This window comes from Monodelphis domestica, chromosome 3, assembly GCF_027887165.1.
Source record: "Monodelphis domestica isolate mMonDom1 chromosome 3, mMonDom1.pri, whole genome shotgun sequence".
NCBI lineage: Eukaryota > Metazoa > Chordata > Mammalia > Didelphimorphia > Didelphidae > Monodelphis > Monodelphis domestica.
Genome location: NC_077229.1, coordinates 107,638,464 through 107,663,374, shown reverse-complemented (window position 1 = coordinate 107,663,374; position 24,911 = coordinate 107,638,464). Strand labels below are relative to the sequence as shown.

General features: G+C 44.3%; 1 protein-coding gene across 10 annotated transcripts in view; it reads left to right on the top strand.

Moving 5' to 3' along the window:
* Window positions 1-23,331, top strand: part of ADGRB1 (adhesion G protein-coupled receptor B1) — a 290,949-nt gene extending 267,618 nt beyond the window's left edge. For 6 of the 10 annotated variants that reach the window (XM_056820734.1, XM_056820736.1, XM_056820737.1 and 3 more), the window contains 5 exons: window positions 1,040-1,094; window positions 5,495-6,213; window positions 8,762-8,797; window positions 12,119-12,229; window positions 22,256-23,331. In XM_056820734.1, coding sequence (XP_056676712.1) covers window positions 1,040-1,094; window positions 5,495-6,213; window positions 8,762-8,797; window positions 12,119-12,229; window positions 22,256-22,453 — 1,119 coding nt within the window. In that variant the 3' untranslated portion in view covers window positions 22,454-23,331. The remainder of the gene's footprint in view (window positions 1-1,039; window positions 1,095-5,494; window positions 6,214-8,761; window positions 8,798-12,118; window positions 12,230-22,255) is intronic. The other 4 variants (XM_056820738.1, XM_056820739.1, XM_056820735.1 and 1 more) reach the window with 1 other exon arrangement.
* Window positions 23,332-24,911: the final 1,580 nt, after the last annotated feature.

Below are 24,911 nucleotides of genomic sequence, written 5' to 3'. Positions count from 1 at the left end.
GAAAAGCATGATAATAGAAAAAAATAATCCTTACAGGTTATGTGATTCTTAACAAGTCATTTTACCTCTCAACCTCGGTTTCTTCTTCTATGAAATGGGGTTCATAATCCTTGCGTTGCCTATTTCACTGTCCTGATGAGAAGCAACCCCTTTGTGAGCATTGAAGCACTAAAGAGAAGGGAGTTGTTATGAGGGGGTCAGAGTGCTGTAGTGGAAGGATCAGTTGACTTGGAGTCAAGAGACCTGGGTTCATTATCCTGCTTCTGGTACTTATTGTGTGACTTTAGCCTAGTGGTGCTTTAGTTTTCTTATCCTTAAAATGGGGCTAATGGTACAGAGAGGTAGAACAAGGAGTCCTGTCTGCAAAGCATACTGGCTCTGTGACCCTGGACAAGTCTTTTCATTTTTCAGGAGACTGTCTAAGATAATAAGTTATGGATTATCAGTCACCAAGCATTTTGTAAAGGCTTGCTATGTGCCAGGAGCTATGCCAAGTTTTGTTGCAGATACAAAGACAAGGACAAAAGTTCCTGTCCTCAAGAAGCTTATTCTAACACAGGAGGCATCGTATCCCAGCATCTATTTTGTATCTCTTCATACAAAATCACTAACTACAAAGTATTTAAGGAGGGAGTGCACTTATAGAAGGAGTGCTTGAGTTGAGTCTTGAAGGAAGCCAGGAAGGTGAGGAGGGAGAAGATTCCAGAGGTGCTAGGTCATCAGGGCAAAGGCAAGGAGATGGAAGAGGAAGCATCATTTATTTTTATTGATTTCTTTTGGAAATCTTGAACAAATAAGCCAGGATGGCTGGACCATCAAGTGAGAGCAATGGAGAAGGAGAGAAGAGGCAAGGGCTAAACTGAGAAAAGAACAGTGACAATACACCAGCCATCTCAGAAAACCTGTGTTCTAAGTGAGCACCTTAGAGCCTGGGGCTTTCAGCCCAAATGGAAGTTCTGATCACCATGATTTAGGGAGATGTAATCTCCTTGCCCTGAACCGGGTCCCCATTCACCCCAGCCTCTCCTCTGTCTTTCAGACTGATTTTGAGAAGGATGTGGATATGGCCTGTAGATCAGGTGAGCACCTGACAGGTGAGAAATCAACAAGGGACCTGCATTTGGGGGTCCGCCTTGGCTTCCTCTTTTCTTCGTGTCCTTGTTTGCGCAGAATCCGGGTGGGATGGGGTGGGAGGTAGCAGAGCGGGTGCATGTTTGTTGATGAGTATTTATGCCTGCCTCTCTTCCTAGCTCCCTGCTACTGAATTTGGGCTGAGCTGCTGCCATCATCCTAAGCATTTCCCTTCCCTTCTCTTCTCCCAGCTCCCCAACTCTACCATTCCCTCTCCTTGTGCCTTCCCTGTATGATTTCAGTCTAGGAGGTAATTTGGTTTTGCTCCAGGGCAGATGAAGGATGCCAAGGTCTTTCCTTCTCTCCCAGCTGAGTACGGTTCATTCTGTCCAGCCCATAATTCTTCAAAACGACATTGGAGGAATGAAGGAAGGATGTTTTTTTCCAAAGTTTAAGACAGGGGAGGGCAGTATAGTCCATTGGCATCTAGTGGTGTATATACCATAAGGGCATGGCCAAGAGCTGAGCAGGGGAATATATACAAAAAATAAAAATGAAAAGGGAAGATACAGGCCTGCCTCTGGAAAGCCCAGATCAAAGGAAACCCTTTCTGCCCTTGGAGAATACTGGATCTACAGGGAAACCCCAAACTCTGCCACTGGGGGGCCCCTCTTCTCAGGGAGAAGATGCAGATGAGAAAATTCAGGTCCTGTCCTCATGGAGTCCATATTCCTGTTCCTATTCCACAGAGACTCTCCTCTTTCTTCCAGAATGAGCCACGTGACCCTCCCTGACCCTTCATCTTCAGTTCCATCCCTCTATCCCTTTCCCTAACAGAAAATGAGGATTTAAAAATCTTTTCCAGCTCTAAATTCTCTAATCCTAGCAAGTGTACCATCCATACTCTGGACAGTGACCTGTAGAAACCCTGAAACCTTGGCCTTGGCCTTCCTTGCTCCCCTAACCTTTGAAAAGGGACTTGGCTAGATCCTTCTGGTAGAACTCCCCTTGACTCTGATGGCCAAGCTAGGTGTGACCCTCACTGACATACACTCCCCTTCAGAAGAATTGGGCCCACTCAATGGCCAGTCCCCAAACCATGCTCTGGTCCATATTTACCCAATCACTCACAGCAAAGTCATCTGCCCTTGTTGACACAATTCTCTTCCACTAGAATGTGCTATCCTCTTTCAGTTGACTTTGTTGACACTGAGTCATTTAAGTCATGCTGACTCTGTGGCCCCATTTGGGGTTTCCTTGGCAAAGATACTGGATTTGACATTTCCTTATCTAGTTCACTTTACATTATAAAGAAACTGAGGAAACAGGGTTAAATGACTTGCCTAGGGTAACACAGCTAATAAATGCCTGAAGTCAGATTTGAACTCAGAAAGATGAGTTTTCCTGACTCTAGAGCCAGCCCTCTATCCACTGAACCACAAAGCTGCCCCTGCATTTTAATAGCTGACTTTAAGGAAATTTAAAATCCTCCCCCTCCCCCTGAAGCCCCAGTCCCTAGCCTCCTGTTTCCATTTGGGGGAATTTTGATCTCCTAGCACCCCCACCCCAGTCTGATATCTTGGGCTGAGCTATTTGGTGAGTAACTGTCAGCTGGTCTAGCCTCCAAGACCCGGCCTCCATTCTTGTCTTTCCTTCACTTCATCCCAGACCTCCTTGCCTGCGATTTAATGCTTTCTTTTGCAGCTGGGACCTGTCGCCTGCACAACTTGGGTTTCCTACAGGAGACAAGTGTAGATGTGCTTGTGTGTGTGTGTGTGTGTGTGTGTGTGTGTGTGTGTGTGTGTGTGTGTGTTCGCATTGTCTGTGCTGTCCTGGATCTGGCCCCCACTCTCCAAACTGGCCTGGGTTCCTCTAAGTCTGAAAATCTCCCCAGGGAGGTGTAGGCTAAGCATTCAGTGGAGGGTCTTTGGGCCAATATTCCCAATTCTACCTTAAGACCTTAAGGTAGGTAATTCTACCAAAAATCATTCACACTAAGGAAAAACTATAACCTACCCAGGGCCAACATTAATCAGTGATATCATGGCATGGTGCTTTAAAGTTTGCAAAATACTTTTTTCCCCTCAGCAACCCTTTAGTAAGTACCAGGAACTTTGCTAAGTACTTTACAAATGTCATCTTATTTGATCCCACAACAATTCTGGGAAGTAGTTACTATAATTTTCTCCATTTCACAGATAAGAAAACTGAGGTAGGCAGAGGTTAAGTAACTTTTCCCAGGGCCATATGGTGAGGAAAAGTCTAAATCTAAATTTGAACTCAGATCTTCTGGACTCCAGGTCCGGTGCTCTATCTACTTCATGAACTAACTGCCTTTTGGTCTAGTGGAAGAGCACTTATCCCACGAGGTAGGAAAATATAGCTTCTAAGGCCAATTCAGTCATCTCTATGTGATCTTAGGCAAGGTTTCTGGGCCTCTGTTTTCTTCACTGCAAAATGGGAATAATTGTACTCATACCAATTTCAAAGGTGTGGGATAGGAACTGATTGAGAAAAAAGTCAAGAAAAGACTTTGGGCAAAGGGAAGGAATCGGGTAAAGTGAATGGGTCCTAGACTTCATGTCAGAAGAGCTTGTTCAGGGATGTCTTCTGTTTGCTGCCTAAATGGCAAGTCATTTAATATCTCTGGCCTCAGTTTTCTTTCTTGTAAAATGAGAGGTTGGACTAGAAGACCCACAAGGCCCTTCCAGGTACTAAATCCTATGAATTTCCTATGAATTGGAAAAAGAAAGAAACTCTATGTTACCTCAGTGATAATCGTACTATACTCCCTGCCATCTCCAGAAGCAGCCAGTTCCATTTTTTAAGGAGGGTTTTCCTTATATTGAAATAGAATCAGTACCACCACCAACCCACCCCACCCCAAAAAATCCATCTTGGTTCTACCATATTGACCATTGATTGTATTTTGGAATAGATGGCCTCCTAGGTACCATCTGGATCTGAAATTCTGTAATTCATTTGAATAGACGGCAGACTGCCCAATTCATACACTCCAGGCCTGAAAACAGGTGGCTAAACCCGCTGGCCTCAGGACCATCCGCATTTGAATAAAAGCTTGGGAATCAATCTGGATGGTGATTTCTCAGCTTGGCTTGGAAATAGCATCATAGGATGTCAAAGCTAGAATGAGACCTATTAGGCACACAGTCCAACCCCTAGCTGAATAGGAATCCCCTCTACAACACCCCTGGCAAGTGTTTATCCAGCTCTTGCTTACTAGAATACCTTCAGGAATGGGGAGCTCATCACTCATTCATTTATCAAACACATATACTATTATATTCAGACTACTGTTATTGGGAGGGGTTGATACAGTTTGGATGTGTGCCCTTATGTACCTGTAAGATTCTAATTCTTACATACCACCCAGTTTAATAAAAGGAGAAGCATCGAGAACAGATAACTCCAGAATATTTCATGGTCAGAACATCAGAGAAGAACAATTTACCCTGTGAGGTATAATGATGAACATTTGTTATAACCAGAGGGGGGCATTGTGGGACAGATTGATTGTTACTCAGTGAGCCAAATCAGCCTCCTTTTGGCTTCCCTTCTCTGGTCCTTATTCTTCCCAAAGGTGAACCTGACTTTTCACAGGAGCCATTTTTCTTAGGAAAAATCAAATAATTTTACAGGGATTCAGTGAGTGTCAAGTGGTCACCCTCCTGTTTGGTCCCAGACCAGCTAGGAGATGGCAGGGGGCCAATACTTGGCCCATTGGATTTTCCCTGTTAGAGTGGCTGAGAGAGGTTTCGTGATTTGGCTGGGATCACATAGCATGCTTGTATCAGAGATGACAAGAATCCAAAGCTGTGCCATTCCTTTTCTCAGAGGGTCAAACCCATTGCTTAAGTGGGGCTGAACTGTGTGAAAATTTAACTGGAAGGGGCAACTAGCTGGCTTAGTGGATTGACAACCAAGCCTAGTGCTGGGAGGTCCAAGATTCAAATCTGACCTCAGACACTTCCCAGCTGTGTGACCCTGGGCAAGTCACTTAACCCCCATTGCCTAACTCTTACCACTCCTGTCTTGGAACCAATGCATACTACTGATTCCAAGATGGAAGGTAAAGGGTGGTTCTTGGTTTTATTTTGTTTTGTTTTTAACATAATTGGGAAATATTTTAACAAAGTGATTAAAAATACAACCCAGATAACGTTAATTGGTAATTTTCTAAGTCAATATGCGACCTTCAGAGATCCATTTCTATTTGTGTTTGACACCATCAGAACACTCGTGGCCTGTATCCACTGTACCCACGGAGCACTGACCCAGACTCCCATCTGAGTGGGGCTGACCCAGCTGGCCCAGAGGGGAGGGGAAGGAGCATGAGTGTGTCTCATGGAGGGGGACAATCCTAAGTTCTCCTCCTGTTTTGTGTCCCCCTGTCCTCCTGCAGTGTTGAACAAGGATATCACGGCCTGCCGGACCTCGACTATCACGGGGACGCTGAAGCGCCCCTCCATCCAGGATGAGGAGAAACTGAAACTCAACCACCCCAAGACCCCCTCTAACTTTAACAGTCTTCCCACCAATGTGTCCAAGATGCACCTTCAGGGATCGCCCCACTATCTGGGTGGTGTCAACCTGAGTGAGTTCGCCAACCACACACTGACTCTTAAGAAAGACAAGACCCCTAAGTCCATCTATATCTGTGATGGGGACATCTTTAAGAAGCTGGACTCCGAGCTAAGCAGGGCCCAGGAGAAGGTGCTGGATACCAGCTACGTGATCCTGCCCACCAACACCGCCACCCTCCGAGCCAAGCCCCCCAAGGATGAGGGGAAGTACAGCATCAACATTGACCACATGCCCCAGACCCGCCTCATCCACCTCAACATGGCAGCTGACCCAAGCTATGGGGTGAAGAGCCCACCCCGAGAGCCAGCCTCGGGTCCCGAGGCTCAGGCCTCATCCCTGACTCCTGCACAGCCCCCGGCCCCACCTTCAGCACCACCTCCACCCCAACAGCAGCCCCTTCCCCCACCGCCAGCCCCACACAGCCTGGCCCCAGAGCCACACCCCAGCACCCTCGGGGAGCCCAGCACTGAAGGGGCACCCACAGGGGTGGTGAATAAGAGTGAGACAGTCTCCACACTCTCCATGAGCTCTCTGGAGGTAAGTCACTGACCTACTATAACCGAGCCAAGCACAGACTGTCTTCCTATCATGAGGCACCTTTTAAATAAAATTTAAATTAACTTAAAACTTAACAAATATTAATTAATCCCCTACTGCATGCACTTAATGGACACACATTAGAAATCACATTTGAAAGAACAAGTGGAATTTCTGCAGATTAGATTAGATTCAGGGCCCCTTTGAGGACAAGGACTATTTTTTACCTTTCTTTGTATTCCAGGTTTGGGGAGTATCGGGCATGTAGTAGGCACTTAATAAATGTTTGTTGACTGGCAAAAAAAAGAAGAAAAGAAATTACATTGCAGTAGCCCTTGGGGAAGTCACAGTCAAATGGGGAAATCTAATATATACCCAAATAAAGATGATCCAAAGTATGGTATGAGAGAGGAAAAAAAGAATCAAAACAAGCTGTTCTAGGAAAGTTTGAAGAGGGGGGCATGGCTTTCATTTGCGGGGAGGGGAATCCAGGGAGACTTCATAGGAGAAGGTATGCTGGGCCATGAAGGAAGATGAAGATGTCTAGAAGAAGCGAGGCAGAGGGAGCCATCTTTCAGACTTGGCAGCAGCAGCCACCTGCATAAGGCAGGAAAGGGCAGGCCAGATTAAAGCATATACCAAAGAGCCAGCTTTGGAGGAATTGTAGAGCTTGAGAAGGAAAAGAATTCAAGATCAAGCTGAAAATGGGGCTAGGGGCCAGGCAGTAGAGGGCTTAAAAGGCCAGCAGCAGGCGCTTGTGACTTATCCTGTAGACCAGAGGTTCAAAAAGAGCAGTCCAGGATCGCCTGGGAGTCCTGAGTCGTGTGTAGATGCCCACGAGATCAAGAGTCATTTCATAGTGATACTGTGACATTTTTATTTTTAACATGGCCTATGCTGATAGATGTAATGCATATAAACTAAAGTCATGGGGGATCCTTAATAATTTTTAATAATATAAAAGAGCCCTGGCATCAAAAAGTTTAAGAACCACTGCTGGGGACAAGAAGGAGCCAAGGAAACTAATCAAGCAAGGGACAGCCATAATCACTCCCATTTTTGATTTAGGAAGATATTTTGGCAGTCATCTGCATGATGGCCTGGAGGGAAGAGAGGTGGACTGAATAATGTATAAATGACACTGAACAGTAGCCCCACTAAGGTCTGGCATCAATCAATTTCCATTTTCCCTTTCTTCTTCTTTTTAGACCCATACATTTTTTTCTTAGCTGCTATACTGATCACATAGAACCAGGGGGCAACATAGAGCTATACTCTTAGATCGGAGGCAAAGGAGTACAGTCTAGAGCCAGTTCTGATCACTCTACCTTCCTAAGGAAGCTAAGTGGCTCAGTGGGTAGAATGCTGAGCCTAGAATCGGGAAGAACCGAGTTCAAATTCTGTCCCAGACATTTTGCTAGCTATGTGATCTTTAGCCTGTCTCTCTTTCCTTATTTGTAAAATGGGGAACTTAACACCAACCTCCCAGAATGGTCATAAGGAGTAAATGAGATAATATTTGTAAAGCATTTAAAATAGGGATCATAATAACATCTGCCTCCATTAAATGAGATTATGTGTATAATTAAATATTATAATTTTAATTAAATAACCACTACCTTCTGCCTTGGAATCAATGCCCATGCAGATATGGGATCCAAAGCAGAAGAACAATAAGCAGTGGGATTAGGTGACTTGCTCAGGGTCACACATCTAGAAAATGAGATAATATTTATAAAGCCTTTAGCACAATGCCTGGCACATAGTAGGTGCTCAATGAATGCCATTCCCTTCCATGCTGCAGCACTCTACTAAAGCAGCATGGGCTTCACTGTTCCCACTTCTCTTCTTTATTGTCATCATTCAGTTGTGTCTGACTCTTCAGGACCCCATGGGTTCATAGCACAATGCTGTCCTTGGCGTTTTCTTGGTAAAGGTTACTGGAGTGGTTTGCCATCTCCTCCAGTGAATTGAGACAAAAGCAGGTTAAGTGACTTGTCCAGGGTCATATATCTAGGAAGTATATGAGCCTGAATTTGAACTTCCTAATTGTAGTTAGGAACCATTAAAGCACCTAGCTGCCCCTCTCTTCTCCATACGCCACTTCTATTTCCTAGAGGTCTCCCTGTCTTCTTGTTGCCCTCCCTCCTGCACATCTCCCTAATGCCCTGCCCTGGACCGTACCCCTCCCTCAGCATTTTTCTTCCTACATCCAAACCTGTTTGAAGCCAGCCGTGTTCAAGAAAGGATCTGAAAAAGCTACTTGGCACTGAGGGGATGATTGTACCTTCTGCGTTTTCCTGTTTTAATGTAAGAAGCTGGTAGTAAGAGCAGTAGTGGGACAATTTCAAACAGCCTAGGGGAGAAAGGTGTGTGGTTCAGGGGCTTCTTGCTACCCCTCAGACAACCCCCCAAGAGGAAGAGAATGAGGAAAGGCCAGCGGTGCTACAACGGAGGGGAGCCAAGCACTAGAGTTGGTAAAAATTCATACATGCATTAAAAGTAATTTGCAAATTGACACCGAGCTCTCTCTTTCTTGTCTTCACAGAGGAGGAAATCTCGGTATGCAGAGCTGGATTTTGAGGTGTGTCTCTCTCATTCCCTGCATGTCTCTCTCATGGCTTCTGGAAGCCCCTACTCCAAAGGAGGGGGGCCGAGGCCACTGCCTCCAGGCTATCAGTAGTTTGACAGAGAATTTTGCCATGGAAAAAGGATTGTTCTCTGATCTTGGTGGTTTATGCTGCAGTTCCAAAGATCAACTTCACAAATCTAGAATGGGAAAAATAAGACTTGACAGCAGTTTGTGTGAAAGAAAGATCTGGGCCAATCTGGGGGCCGCCAGTTCAGTATGATTTTGTGGCAAGTGTGACATGACAATCAGAACAATAAAAGAGTAAAGACAATGTGCCCTTGCACTGTCATAAGAGGCATTGTTTGCAGGTTTAATAGCTAACATTTCTATGTCACTTTAAGGTTTGTAGCACCTTTTACAAATGTCTCATTTGATCCTTGCAACAATTGTGGAAAGGAAGTGCTGTTATGATCCCCATTTTATAGATTAGGAAACTGAGATGATCAGAAGTTAAGTTACTTGTCCAGGGTCATGCGGATAAGTGTCTAAAGCTGAATTTGAACTCACATCTGGAGAATTCAGTTTTAGACCTCAAAATTTAGGAAAGATATTGATAAGTCACAGAGCATTGGTATAGGTCAAACAGAATGTTGAGAGATGCCAAATTTGTGCCATATCAGGATCAGTTGAAAGACTTTGGGATATTTAGCTGGAGAAGAGAAGACTTTTGGAAGAAATAAATGATACCTGCCTTTGAAGGGAAGCTAGGTAACACAGTGGATCAAGCACCTGACAGAAAGAGCTGAGTTCAAATCTAATCCCAGATATTTATTAGCTGTGTGATCCTGAGCAAGTCACCTACTTCTGTCTGAATCATTTTTCTCATGTACTTAGACATGTTGTCATCCCTTTATCCCCAGAGTCAGGATAAAGGAGCAAAGCAGCAAATGTAGGCTTGACATTCATAATAAGTTCTTAAATTTTAGATAACTGAAAATAAATTAAACTGCCTTGGAAGGTAGTGAGTTTCCCTTCACCAGAGGTCTTCAAGCAACCACTGCATAACTATTGCCCAGTGTGTTAGAGTGGGAATTTTTTTTCAGGATTAGGGTGGCATGGATGACTGCTGAGGTCCTCAGAGCTACATGGCACAGTCAAGGGCAGGCAGGAAATGAAAATAAGCATTTATCCAGCACCTAGTAGGTGTCAGGCACTGCACTAAGCACTTTACAAATAGTATCTCATTTGAAAGTCAAGAAAGCACTGGGCCTAGGGTTAGGAAGTCCTGAGTTCAGATCCTTCTTATTAAGCAACTACTGTGTGCCAGCTACTGTGCTAAATGCTGGGGATGCAAAAAGAGACAGAAAAGTCCCTGCCCTCAAGGAGCTTCCAATCTAATGGGAGAGACAACATGCAAACAAATATATACAAAGCAAACTCTTCTCTCCCTCTCTCTCTCTCTCTCTCTCTCTCTCTCTCTCTCTCTCTCTCTCTCTCTCTCTCTCTCTCTCTCTCTCTCTCTCTCTCTCTCTCTCTCTCTCTCTCTCTCTCTCTCTCTCTCTCTCTCTCTCTCTCTCTCTCTCTCTCTCTCTCTCTCTCCCTCTCTCTCTCTCCCTCTCTCTCTCTCCCTCCCTCTCTCTCTCTCTCTCTCTCTCTCTCTCTTTCTCTTTCTCTCTCTATATATATATACACATATACATATAAATATATCCTGTGCATGTGTGTATGTATAAATATGCATATATGTATATATATATATATATATGCTGTGAGATTTAAATTAATTTCCTGTATATATTTTTATATCTCCTGTGCATGTGTGAGAAGGAGATAATTAGGAGATAAATTAACAGAGGGAAAGCACTAGGATAAAAAGAGGTTGGGGAAAGCTTCATGGAGAAAGAATGATCCTCCTGGGGACTTGAAAGAAGCCAGGGAAGCCAGGGAGTGGGCAAGTTGTTTAACCTCTGCCAACCTCAGTTTTCTCATCTGTAAAATAAAGATAATAACACCTCCTACCTCCCAGAGTTGTGAGGATCAAAAGAGATAATCATTGCAAAGTCCTCAGTATAATGCCTGGTATGGTAGAAGTTCTACTGTTGTTTGGTCATTTTTAATCACATCTGTCTGAAAACTCTGTCACAAAACTGACTCTGGGATCTTCAGCAAGCCCTCACCTCTCTCTGGGACATGGTTTCCTTCTTTGTAAAAACCCATGAATTAGATTAGATCATCTTTAAGTTCCATTCTGATTCCCCATTTGACATTTTCTTGACAAAGATAACTCTCTAGAGTGGTTTGCCATTTTCTTCTCGAGCTCATTTTACAGATGAGGAAACTGAGGCAAACAGGGTTAAATGTTTGCCCAGGATTACACAGCTAAGAAGTATCTGAGGCCAGATTTGAACTCAAGAAGATGAGGCGTCTGGGACTCAGTCCACTCTATACACTATGCCATCTAGCTGCCCAGGCACTCTGTAAATGTTAGCCATTATCATTATTATTAGTGTAAAGAGCAAATGGAATCATATATAGCATTTTGAAAATTTTAAAGCACTCCATAAATGTTATTATTGTAACTGAAATTCTGTGTATTTTTGGGAACTCTGGCTCTACATAAGCCAAATCTAATGGAGAAGATCGTGCCCTCAGAGGGTTCTCCTGTGGATAAAGTAAGGCCCAGAGATGGTCCCTGATCTGCATTCCAAAGGGCACATATCACATCAGTGAAGGCAGTTTCAGTCCCGGGTAGGCCTAGGCCACCTTGTCATCTCTCTCCTTTTTTTTTTTTTTGTTAAACAAGTACCCTCAGCATTAGAATCAATACTGTGCATTGTTTCCAAGGCAGAAGAGCTATAAGGGGTAGGCAGTGGGGGTTAAGTGACTTGCCCAGGGTCACCTAGCTAGGAAATGTCTGAGTCCAGATTTGAACCCAGGACCTCCTATCTCTAGGCCTGGTTCAAGTTCAATCCACTAAGCCACTTAGCTGACTCCACTACCACCATCACCCCCAAGTGATTTAGAAGCCACTATTTGTGACACTGTTGGGAGGGGCCGCTGAGTGACTCAGTGGATTGATAGGCAGGCCTGGAAACAGGATGTCCTGGGTTCAAACTTGGCCTCTGACACTTTCTAGCTACATGATCCTGGGCAAGTCACTCAATGCCCATTGGCTAACTCTTACTGCTCTTCTGTCTTGGAACTGATGCTCAATATCAATTCTAAGACGGAAGTTAAAGGTTTAAAAAAAAAAGAAACTGATGAGAACTGCAGAGTGGCTTTTAGCTTCTCTCCCCATCATGGTTTGTTGTATTTATTTCACTTTTTTCCCAGAAAATAATGCACACCCGGAAACGCCACCAGGACATGTTCCAAGACTTGAACCGCAAACTGCAGCACGCAGAGAAGGAGAAAGAGAAGGAGGCACCTGTTGCAGAGAGTAAGGTGAGTCACCCTGCCTGAGAACAAGGCTCAAAGCCCCGGAGGGAGCATCAGGAATCCTGGCACCGAGGCTCTGCTCTGCCAAAAACCTGACTGTGGGATCTTCACCAAGCCCTCACCTCTCTCTGGGACGTGAATCCATGAATTAGACAAGGTCGTCTCGAAGGTCCATTCTGGCTGGCCAGTTGGTGGTTCTGGGTTTGGGCTTGGGAAGGGCAGCCAGATTGGGGAGGGGACATGAAACCATGGGAGGGAGGCGAATTCAGTGGGTCAGTCAACAAGCATTTCAGCACTTGTGGGGTTCCAGGTATTGTGCTAAGCCCTGGGGATACAGAAAAAGCAAAAAATAATCTCTGCCTCAGAGGAGCTGAGCTTTCTAAAGGGGAGGCCCCCTCTAGATAATTAGGGACATCTAAAATCCATACAGAGTGGACGGAAGTGATCTTAGAGGGGAAGGCTCCAGCCTTTCCAGGAGACTGGAAAGGACTTCCCTCAGGAGAAGGTGGCATTTGAGCTGAGTCCCAAAGGATCCCAAGGGCTCCAAATAGCCTGAAGTGAGGAAAGAGAGCATTCAAGGCATGAGGGACAACCAATGCAAAAAAAAAGCACAGGTGGCTCAGGGGATAGAGCTCTGGGCCTGGAAACCACAGATCCAGGGTTCAAATTTGGCTTCAGATACTTCCTTGATGTGTGCCCCATGGGCAAGTCATTTAACCCCAGTTGCCTAGCCTTTAATGCTTTTCTGCCCTGGAACTGATACTTAGTACACAGAAATAGAGAAGGGAGATGATAATAATAACAAAAGTTATAGAAATTATAATAATATGTAGCATTTGTGGATTGTCATGTTCAAAGAACAGGGAGGGGGCTATTGAAGCTGGGTTGTAGAATGCATGGAGGATATAGAAGGCAATAGGGAACCATTGAAGATTTTTGATTAGGGGAGTAACATGTTCAGACTCAAACTCTAGAAAAATCCCAGTGGCAGCTGGATGAAGTCAATTCAACCCAATAAATATTGGTGAATAATTACACTAACAGCTCATTTCCTTAAAAAAAAAAAAACTTATCTTCTCTCTTAGAATTGATACTAAGTATCAGTTCCAAGGCAGAAGTGTTGTAAGGACTAAGTAATTGGAGTTATGTGACTTGCCCAGGATCCCAGTTAGGAAATGTCGGAGGCTAGATTTGAACCCAGGTCCTCCTGGCTACAAAACCTATTCACTGAGCCCCTATTTCTATTTTGTTTTAACAATTCCAAAGAGTTTTCCTTAAGACAACCCTATGAGTCAGGTAGTGTGAGAATTATTAGGCTTATTTTACAAAGAAAGATACTAAAGTCAAAAACAGTTGTGACCTTTTGGACTTGTGGGTAGGATGTAAAGATGAGACAAGATAGGGACGTTTAGAGGTGTAGAGTGGTACCAGCCGTGAACTCTTCATTACTTTGTGACCTCATCCAAGTCACTTAAACTCTCTGAGGCTATTTTCCCTTGCAAAATGGAGATACTACCTACTCATCTAGCTCATAACAAAAATGGAGAGAGAAGGTGTATATATATATATATATATATATATATATATATATATATAAAGAGAGTGAAGAGGGAGATATAGATAGATAAATAGATGGGGAGATAGAGGAAGAGAGGAGGAAGAGATCAATGGATGGATAGATAGACAGAAGATATAGATGATAGAGAGAGATAAACAGACAGACAGACAGACAGACAATGCAGCAAAATCTTAAATTTCTATTGAAAGGGAAATTATTACCATCTTAGTCATAGTCTCCAAGTCTCCTACTTTCTCAAGGAGTTCAAACCTGACTCACAGCCCTTTTCTTCATTTCAATAGATAAAAACAAAAATGGAGAGAGAAGGTGTATATATATATATATATATATATATATATATATATATATATAAAGAGAGTGAAGAGGGAGATATAGATAGATAAATAGATGGGGAGATAGAGGAAGAGAGGAGGAAGAGATCAATGGATGGATAGATAGACAGAAGATATAGATGATAGAGAGAGATAGACAGACAGACAGACAGACAGACAGACAGACAGACAGATAGATAGATAGATAGATAGATAGAAGACAGAAGAAAGAGAAAGGGGGCATCTGGGTAGCTTGATGGATTGAGAGCCAGGCCTAGAGATGGGAGGTCTTAGGTTCAAATCTGGCCTCAGCCACTTCCCAGCTGTGTGACCCTGGGCAAGTCACTTGACCCCCATTGCCTAGCCCTTACCACTCTTCTGCCTAGGAACCAATACACAGTATTGATTCCAAGATGGAAGGTAAGGGTTTAAAATTAAAAAAAGAAGAAGATAGAGGAAGATGAGAGAGAAAGAGGGAGAGAGAGAGAGAGGGAGAGAAAGAAATGGAGAAAGGAGGAAGATATAGAAGAGGGAGTGAGGAGAGAGAAACAAATATATGGATATTTGGAGACATGACAGAGGGAGATATAGATAGACAGATGGATATATAGAAGGAGACAGGAGGGAGATATAAATAGATTGATATATGGAATGAGTTATGAAATAAATGGAAAGATGATAGAGAAAATAGAGAAAGATGAAATGGATATATAAATTGATAGAGATAGATGGAGAGATGAAATGAATGCATAGATTGTTAAAGATAAATAGAAGACAGAAAGATATAGAGGATGATACTTCTATCTGGATCTACCTATATATGTATATTGTATTTAGATTTACATATGTGATTTTATTTATTTTTATATTTAGATTTAGATGTGAACTCGTATAGGAAGCCAGATAAATCGATTCGCACACCTGTGGCCCCTTTTAGAACCACCCTCCCAGAGAAGCGCAGTTCCGGTAGTGACCTCTGTTTTTTTGCTTCTCAGACCTTCCTCAATCCTTCTGTAAGATACTGATGTTGATACTCCTAGACTCTTTAAGTGTATCAACTTCCTCAGCTCCCATAGTCTTCACCTTCCCTCCTTCTCAGCCATCATCTTGATGATGATGATGATGATGATGATGATAGAGTTGAAAATGAACATTATCTAGCCCTTCAAGGTTTGTGAAACACTTTACAAACATTATGTCATTTAACTCTCACAACAACCCTGGGAGGTAGGTGCTATTATGATTCCCATTTTACAGGTGAGAAAACTGAAGAAGAGAGCAGTTGAGTATTCCCCAGCCGGGAAGTGTCCGAGTCTGCATTTTCAGTCCAGACACAGCGCAGCACTGTATTCACAGTGCTCAGTCCCCAATCACACATAACTATTCTATCTCCCTTATCCTAAACTCCCAAGTTCTTCTCTCTGGTTAAGGTTGTGTTCCTTGCCAAGGCACTGAATCCCCCTCTCCTTTCGTCTCCCTGTCACCTCCTTCTTAAATCCTCCAACTCCTCCCTGCCTCCCCATTCTCCCAGTCTGTCTCTCTTCCTTGAGCTGGCCTTTCCTCCCTTATCAATGGATCCCATGGTTGACTTGTTCCATTCATTATTAGCAAGTCAAGCCAAGAAACATTAGTTACCCACCTAATATGTGCCGGGCCATGTCCTAGGCACTAGGGACGATGTGAAGGAAAGCAAAAGACAATCCCTTCCCTTAAGGAGCTCATAGTCTCATAGAACAATATGTGCCATAAAGTATGCATTGATCATTGACCAAAGAAGGGCACTAACTAGTGTTAAGGGAGGAGGGCTTTTCTTTGGGACTTGAAGGGAGCCTGGGAAACCAGGAGGCAAAGATGAGGAGTGAGAGCATTCGAGGCATGGGAGATGCCATACAATCACTCTCAGATTTGGGAGATGGAACATCAGGCAGGCCAGGCACTGGATGACAAAGTATGGGGAGGAGGAGGAAGGGGAGAAAGGAGAGATAAAAAGCTTGAAGAGATCAGAGGAAGCCAGATTGTAAATGACTTTTGAATGTCAAACGGGGGGTTTTATTTGATCCTGGAGGTACTAAGAAGCCACTATTATCGAATAGCCAGGAAGGACACTGTTAGATGTGTATTTTAGAAAGATCATGTTGATGGGCCAGAGTGGGGAGAGACCTGAGGCAGGGAAGCCAAAAGTCAGGCTGTTGTAATTTGTCATTGAGTCATTTCTCAAGACCCCAAAGGTGGTATCTTAACAAAGATACTGGAGTGGTTTGCAATTTCCTTCTCCAGCTCATTTTACATATGAAAAAAACTGGGGCAAAGGGGGTTTAGGTGACTTGCCCAAGGTAACACAGCTAGGAAGTGCCTGAGTTCATATTTGAATTTAGGAAAATAAGTCTTTCTGACTCCAGGCCTGGCACTCTATGCACTGTGCCACCTAGCCCAATATTCCTGGCTCTGCCCTTAAACTTCTTTCTTCCTTACCTTATTATCAGTCATGCCTTACCAGAGACCCCAGGCCCTGGTTTACCCCTACCATTCTCCTTTTTTATTGCTACTCGGTTGCTCAGAGCTGCAGTAAATAGTGTAAGGAGTAGGGCACTGACCTTATCTGAATCAGGTTCTACCTTAGACAGTAGCAGTGTGACCTTGGACAAGTCATCTCCTCTCAGACTCAGGGTCTTCTTTTGTAAAGAAGGGATAATAACCTTCATCATAGTAGAATGCTTTAAACTTAAAGTGCCGTATAAATGTATAAACATCATCAGCATCAGCACCATCACTTATTCTTTTTTGCCTACTGAAAAAAGCTGAGTAGACATACTTCCTAGGTTCACTACAAATTTATGTTCTCTAATCTCACTTGGGTCCTCCCTACATTCAACAGTCCTTTTATCCCACCTGGTTTGCCTCCCATTCAGACCCTTCCCAATGGCTTTTCCAAACCTTCTTCCCTCCTGCCCAGCCTCCTACATTTCCTTCCCTCTCCCACTTAGCAGAGAAGCTCCCTTCCTTCTTGGTTAGAAAATATGAGGCCATCTGTCCGAGGCTCCTGGTTCTCTCCTACTGCCCCACTCAGAATCTCTCTTTATCATCCCCTGTTCTCTCCCCTTTGCTCAAATTTCTTTCTTTAAAAAAAAAACAAAACTCTTTACCTTCCATCTTGGAATCAATACTATGTACTGGTTCCAAAGCAGAAAAGTAGTAAGGGCTGGGCAATGGGGGTTAAGTGACTTGCCCAGGGTCACACAGCTAGGAAATGTGTTTGAACCCAGGATCTCCTGTCTCTGGACCTGGCTCTCAATCCACTGAGCCACCCAGCTGCCCCCTTTACTCCAGTTTCTAATGAAAGAGAACCTGTTCTCTCCTCTCTTCCCTTAAAGTTTGTACCTTCCAATCATCTTCCTTTCTCTTATTGTCCACCTCTCTGTATTCAAAGCTTCTTCTTCAATGTCTACCAACATTCCCCAATTTCCCACATCCTTAACAGCCCCTCTTCTGGCCCTAATTGTCCTCTAAGCTCTCCCTTCTATTTCTTCTCCCTTTCAGAACCAAACTCCCAACAGAGCATCATTTCTGTCATGACCACCATTTTCCCAGACTTTCCTCCATCATTCTGGCTTCCCACCTCACTGCTCAATAGCAGCCCATGGGAGTTTACCAGGGATTTTTTAACTGCTCAAGGCAATGGCCTTTTCTCCTTGACCTAACCAGCCATTTCTTGGTCCTTCTCCTCCCTCTAGTGCAATTCCCTCTTAGTCTCTTTTGGGGATTCACCCTCACTTTTCTTCCCAGAAGTATCAGCAAAATTTGCCTCAGGCTCTCTTCCTCTCTTTCTTGGCTTTCTCTCTCTGGATGGTCTCTTCAGCTCCCCTGGGCTTAATTAACCTCTCTATGAAGATGTCTCACCTCTTTACCTCCAATGCCTCATTTATCTGGAACTTCCTGCATTACTGATGTTATTCAGTCCAGACTCATTTGGCCAAGAGACTGGAAGGATTTTCCATTTCCTTCTCCAGATCACTTGACAGAGAGAGAGACTGAGGTAAGCAAAGTTCAGTCCTCAGGATCACATAGCTAGGGAGTGCCGGAGACCATATTTGACCTCAGGAAGATGCACCTTCCTGACTCCAGACTTGCTGTTCTATATGCTCTAAAGGTAACTGCACTACTGCTAATTTGGCCTAAATCTCCACTCACTGGTTTCTAACTCAGCCTATCTAAAGTGGGACTCTTTATTGTGACCACTATATCAACCTTCGCCTCTCTTCATGCATCCACATTTCTTCTGAGGAAACCATCCTCCATTCCAGCCCCCGGTTTGTGCCTCAGAGTCATTCTCCAGCAGTTACCTGAAAAAATGAAAAACATTTTGATGATGTATTGTTTTCTAAGACTTGTCAATTCTGGGAAAGCTAGGTGGCTCTGTGGATAGACAATCAAGCCTCAAGATAGGGGGTTCTGGGTTCAAATCTGGACTCAGACATGTCCTAGCTGTGTGACCCTGGACAAGTCACTTAACCCCCATTGCCTAGCCCTTACTGCTCTTCTGCCTTAAAACTGATACTTCATATTGAAAGGTTAAAAAAAAAAGACTTGTCAGTTCTACCCCCATCACAGTTCTTAGATCTTTCCCCTTCTCACCACCCAGCCTCATCTCTCATCCTCTACCCTAATTCTGCTTGGCCCTCATCACTTCTCATTAGGATAATGGCAACAGTCTCTGTCTCTCCCCTCTCCAATCCACCCTTCTAAATACTGCCAAACCGTTATTCCTAAAGCATAGATCTGCCCATGTCCCCGAATCTCCAGTGGCCCCATTGCCTTTGGAGAGAGTGAAAACCTTCAGCCTGGCATTGAGGCCTTCCAAAGCGATCGGAGCTGCCCCATATGGTTCGTTCCATGTTTCCATCAAACTGGCCAAATGCAATTCCCCGGACGGGACATTCCGTTGGCCGCTTTTTTGCCTTTTCCCCGACCATCCGTGCCCAGAGGATATTCCCTCTCACCTCAGCCTCAGGAAACCCTGGTTCCCCTCAGAGCAGGGCTCAGGGACCACCACCCCCATGAGGGCGCTCCAGATCTCCTCCATGAGGCTACTGTTGTTGACGGCGATGGTGGCGTTAGAAAAAGGAGGAGGAGCAGCAGCAGCTGGCAGTGATATATCATAAGGTTGGCAAAGTACTTTCCAAATATTACCTCACTTTATTCTTCAACAACTTGGTGAGGTAGATGCTATGGTTCTGCTCATTTTACAGATGAGGAAATTAAGGCAGATAGAAATTAAAGGACTGAGTCAAGGTCACATGGCTGGCAAGTATATGTAGTAGAATTAGATCTCAGAACTTCATGAACTCAGGTCCAGAGCTGTATTCACTGTACCATCTTGCGGTTCTTTCCCTATTGAAATTACTTTGCATCTGTAGATAGATATAATATATGTGTATTTTTATGTTTCATATAGTTTCATATGCACATATATTTAGACATATGTATTTTGTTGTGTAAGTATATTTTCATATATAAATACATGTGTGTATATATACCTATACATATGTGTGTAATATACATAAAACTTAAACAGGAAGTTTTATGTAACCTCATATATAACTTTTCTATGTTTCTGTTTTCTTTTATTTTTAACCCTTACTTTCTGTCTTAGTAACAACTCTAGGGCAGAAGGGCAAGGGGTAGTCAATGGGGGTTAAGTGACTTGCCCAGGGTCCCACAGTTAGGAAATGTCTAAAGCCTGATTTGAACCCAGGTTCTTCTGTCTTTAGGCCTAGCACTCAATCCGCTGTGATACCTAACTGCCCCTCTATATTTCTGTTAAGGCAGGGCTTGAATCCCGATCTTCCTGACTTTCAGGCCAGTTCTCTATACTAGCTTCCACTCTACTTGCCATTTTGTGCATAGATTGGGAGCTCTTTGAGGACAAGGACTGCCTTTCCCAATTTTTGTGTTCCCAGAGCTTAGCACAGTGCCTAGCACATAGTAGGTCCTTAATAAATGTTTATTGACTGAATTAATGTTAAATAAATGTTCAATTGATAGAATTCTTAGTTGACACCTCTTTCCTTCTTGTTAGGGTTAAATTTAGGGGTTGAGACTGAATATAATAATTATTGGTCACCAAGGATTTTATTTTATAAAATTCTAAATGAAACTCTCAAGTCAGAATGGAGTTTTATGGTGATTTAATTATAATAGGAAGAAGAAATTAAGAGGGGGGGGGAGAGAAGGGAAGGAGTTTAATTCAAAACCACTCTGGCTCAGGCTGAGCCAAGATGGGAGTTTAAGGCCTTGGAGAGCCAAGGCAGAGAAGGGAGTCAGTCCTTATCACTCACGTGACCAATCTAAAGGAAAGCTGTCTGCGGGGCTCCTCCAAGCTGGAGCTCCAGGATCGAACTGGCATCTAGCCTCTCCCCAGGAAGTGACGAGAACTCCAGAAGCTATTCTCTACCTCACTTCCTGCATCTCACATGTGCCAATGTGGCTCAAACTTGGCTTAGGACAGCCCAGGAGGGCAGTTAGTTGTTTCTGATTTGTCATGAGCTAGCACATGCCCATGTAGTGTAGGTGTGCACATTCCTGGGTGATAGACCAAGCAAGATGGAAAGAATTTAAAAATCACACTCCAAACCTTAATGCCATCTCCTGAGGACAGACCAGGGATCATCTATAAATGAAGAGGGAATCTTTGGCTGCCCACTGGATTCTGATATCAAGAACCCTGGATTAAGGGTCAGGAAACCTGAGTTTAAGCCTGGCAATTCTGACTGACTTATCATGTGTAACCTTGGGCAAATCTCTTCTCTTAATTGAGCCTTGTTTTGCTCCTATTCTCTCCAGATAAGGGGAATGAGCTGCCCTTTCTTTTGTGAGTACCCAGTAAGGAATGCATAGGGCAGCAAGGTGGCACTGTGAAGAGAGCACTAGGCTTGGAGTTAGGAAGACCTAAGTTCAAATCTGGGTTCAGATACTACCTATGTGACCCTGGGCAAGTGACTTAATCCTCTTTGCCTCAGTTTCCTCACCTGTAAAGAGTCAAGGAAAAGGAAATGACAAACCATTCTGGTATCTCTGCCAATAAAACCCCAAATGGGGTGATGAAGAGTCAGACGTGTCTGAAAAAGACTAAATGAAGTAAGAAATATAGGTGTGATCACAAATGTAAAATCCTGTTGCATCCTTATGCCTCATTGCACAGGAAGTCCTCCAATTCCACCAACACTAAATAATTTCTCCATTCTATTAGCCTTCCATGCTAGTCTTCATCTGTTGTGTAATATAGCCATTGACTGTTCTGAGAACTAGGTTTGAGTCTCCTTTTCTGTTTCCCTCAGAGCTTAGCCCAGCTCCATAGGTGTTCACAGAGTGTTGGGCTAGTCCTCTCTACCTCCACAGGTAACCCCATCCTACATTCAGTGCTGGGGACACCTGGCTTCTTAGCCTGCCTCAGCCAATCCTATTGGTGCACATGCAAAAATGGAGAATGAAAAGCTTATTAAATCACCATATAATCCTAGTAACACTTTGTCTCTTTCCCCCTCTGTTTTGTTCCTTTGCTCATCTCTGCCTCTCTCTGACTTTGCCCCTCAATCTGACCTCTACCTTTCTATTTGTCGCTCTTCTCTTTTGTTCTTTCTCTGTCTCTTTCAACATCTGTCCCTTTTCTTGGCCCTATCCTGGTCTTCTCTCTCTGTCTTTGTTTCTATGGCACTCACCGCCTTTCCCTCACTCTGTCTTTCTGTATATATATATCCCTATTATCTTTCTCTCTCTCTGTCTCTTTCTCTCTCTGCCCTTCCCTCATTCTCTCTTTCTCTCTCTCTCTCTCTCTCTCTCTCTCTCTCTCTCTCTCTCTCTCTCTCTCTCTCTCTCTCTCTTTCTTTCTCTCTCTTCCTCTCCTCCTCCCCTCTTCCTCCTTCTCTCTCTCTGTCTCTCCCTCTGTCTCTCTGCATCTATCTGTCTCTCACTCACTCTCTCTGTCTCTGTCTCTCTGTCTCTGTTTCTCTGTCTGTCTGTCTCTCTCTCCCCCCTCCTTCCTCTATTTTGGTCTGTCTTTATCTTTTATCTCTGTCTCTATCTCTCATTGTCTCTGCCCATCTCTTTCTCTTTCTCTGTCTTCTCCTTTTCTCCCACCCCCTACAGCCAGAGAAGCAGCAGACACCGAACAGAAGACCTTGGGACAGTGTTCGGAAAGGTCAGACAACGCCTGCCTGGGTGAAAAAAGAAATAGACCTGCTTCCCCCTTCTCCACTAGAACTCAAAACCGTGGAGTGGGAAAAGACCGGGGCCACGATACCTCTGGTGGGACAAGACATTATTGACCTCCAGACCGAGGTCTGAGTTGGGGCTTGGGGCTGGGGATGAGGCAGGACTCATCTTTCTTCCCCGAACCCCATTCCCCCAAAATGCCTCCTGCTCCAGATTCCTGGGAGAAAACCTGCTGAGCCTGGCCCCAAGACCCACGGGCCTGAGGATCCCCTGAATGGAGGCAGGTTCAGGAGGGCTGGGGCAGGGAGGCGGCAACACTGGTTCCCCCAAGGAACTGCCTTGGAGCCATGTAGCCTGGCCTCTGGCTGGGGCACAGAGATTGGCATCTCTGGGACATACAGTAGTGTTAGGTTCTGGGAGGGGGGGCACAGAGATGGGCAACAGGGAGGGGGCCCATGGCAGGCCTGACAGCCATTGGCCAAAGGGGACCATCCGACCTGCTCAAGCCAGGCAGAGGAACCCAAGAGACTGGACCCGCCGTGAGGTTTGGGGAAGACCTCCAAGGGCCTTGAGGTGGCCCCTACCTGGTCCCAGGACTCGGCCCTGCGCAAAGGGGTCCCTTGCCTGCTCTCATGGCAGGTGTGGAAGACAAAGAGACCACCTGGCTGGTTCTTCTCAGTCCTATGGGACCCTCTGGCCAGGGAGGAAGGACACACTGGTGATCAGAAAGGCCAGCTTTCCCAGGAGCAGCCCAGGCCTCATCTCTCAAGCCCTGGACATTCTTTTTTAAGACTCCCCCTGAATCCTTCCCCCAGGGGAGAGTATTTGGACACTACTCCCCAAGCCCAGGCAGAGAGCCTCCCACACCCTGGCCTTCCCTAAGCAGAGGGCCAGAGCACCCACCCTCCAGAGGGGAAATAGGGTTGGGTGTACAGGGATGGGGGTAGGGGGGGAATCTATTTTTTTCTCTCCTTTTCTTTTCTTCAATAAAACAAGAATTAAAAATGGAAGCTCTCTCTCTTCTTGGTCATTGTCCCCCTACTTCAGTCTTCCCCTATCAGTTCTGGCTTCTATGAGTTAGAAATAACAGATTTAAGTGTATTGGAAATAGCATTGGATTTGAAGTCAGAATACCTGGGATTGGATACATTATTTGCCAATAACTTGCCATGAATCCTTAGGAAAAGTCATTCAAATTTCCCAGGTCTCATCTATGAAATGGGTATAATCTTAAGTCTACTGCCTACCTTACAGAATTATTATTGTATTTACATGAACTCTTTATTTTGTTTTTTCAATGAGTAAACAGTTATTTTCTTTATAATCTCTACTCCCCTCCAAATGAAAAAGAAAGAAAAACAAAATTCTAACAGAGTTTTAACAAAAATGCCCCATGAAGCAAAACAAGTCAATTCCCACATTGTCCACGTCCAAAAAGGTCTCTCTCATTCAGCATCATCACAACTCTCAGGCAGAAGGTGGGCGCAACACTTTAGAGTCAGCCCTTCAGAGATGGGGCTGATCCTTGTTGAACAGGTCAGAATTCTTTAGTCTTTTGTTTTTTGTTTTTATGATGATGTTACTGTATAAAAATTGTTCTCTTGTGTCGGTTTATCGGTCTTCCCAGGTTTCTCTGGGGAAAAGCTCTTGAGTCGTTTCTAATGGCATGATTGTATCCCATTACATTTACGTAAGGCAGCTAGGTGGTGCAGTGGAGAAAGCTGGGCCTGAAGTCAGGAAAACTCATCTTCTGAGTTCAGACCTGGCCTCAGACACTTACTAGCTGTGTGATCCTGGCCAAGTCGCTTCACTCTATTTACTTCAGTTTCCTCATCTGTAAAATGAGTTGGAGAAGGATATGGCAAACATTTCAGGACTGTTGCCAGGAAAACCCCAAATGAGATCACAAAGAATCAGACACAGCTGAAACGACTGAACAACAAATATTCATATAACCTGTTTTGCTCAGCTGTGACACCATTGATGGGCGCCTCTTTCATTTTGGTTCTTTGCCATCACAAAAGGAGTTGCCATCAATACTTCGATATGTATGGGTCTTTCCCCTCTTTCTCTGATCTCTTTGGAGGATAAGATGACAGGGATGTTGTGGGAAAAGCAATTGGGAAACTTGAAATGTGCAATGATGGTGGGATTTGTTTTTGTTATTATCACCATCACCACCATCATCATGTCATCATCTTCACTGTCATCATCGTCATCATTATTTTTAGCTTTTTCTGGGAAGGAGAGAAGCCAGCCTTGGGCAATGCTGAGAGCAACTTGGGAGAGAGATGAGAGACCCAGATTCTAAGCCCAGTTTTGCCCTTGATTCTCTGTGGGATCTGAGAGTTCCACACATTTATAAATGTCCAGAGCTTGGAGGAGCCTTAGAATACCAGACACAGAGGAGAGATCGTCTGGTTCAGTCCCTTCATTTTACAGTGAGGAAACAGGCCAAGAGAAGGGAAGCCTATTGTTCAAGGCCATTATAGAGAATTAAGCGTCCAAGCTGGGATTTGAACCCAGAGAAAACAGGCTGCCTTTTGGAGCTTTTGTAGAAGAGCCTGGATGATCCTTTTAGAGTCAAGAG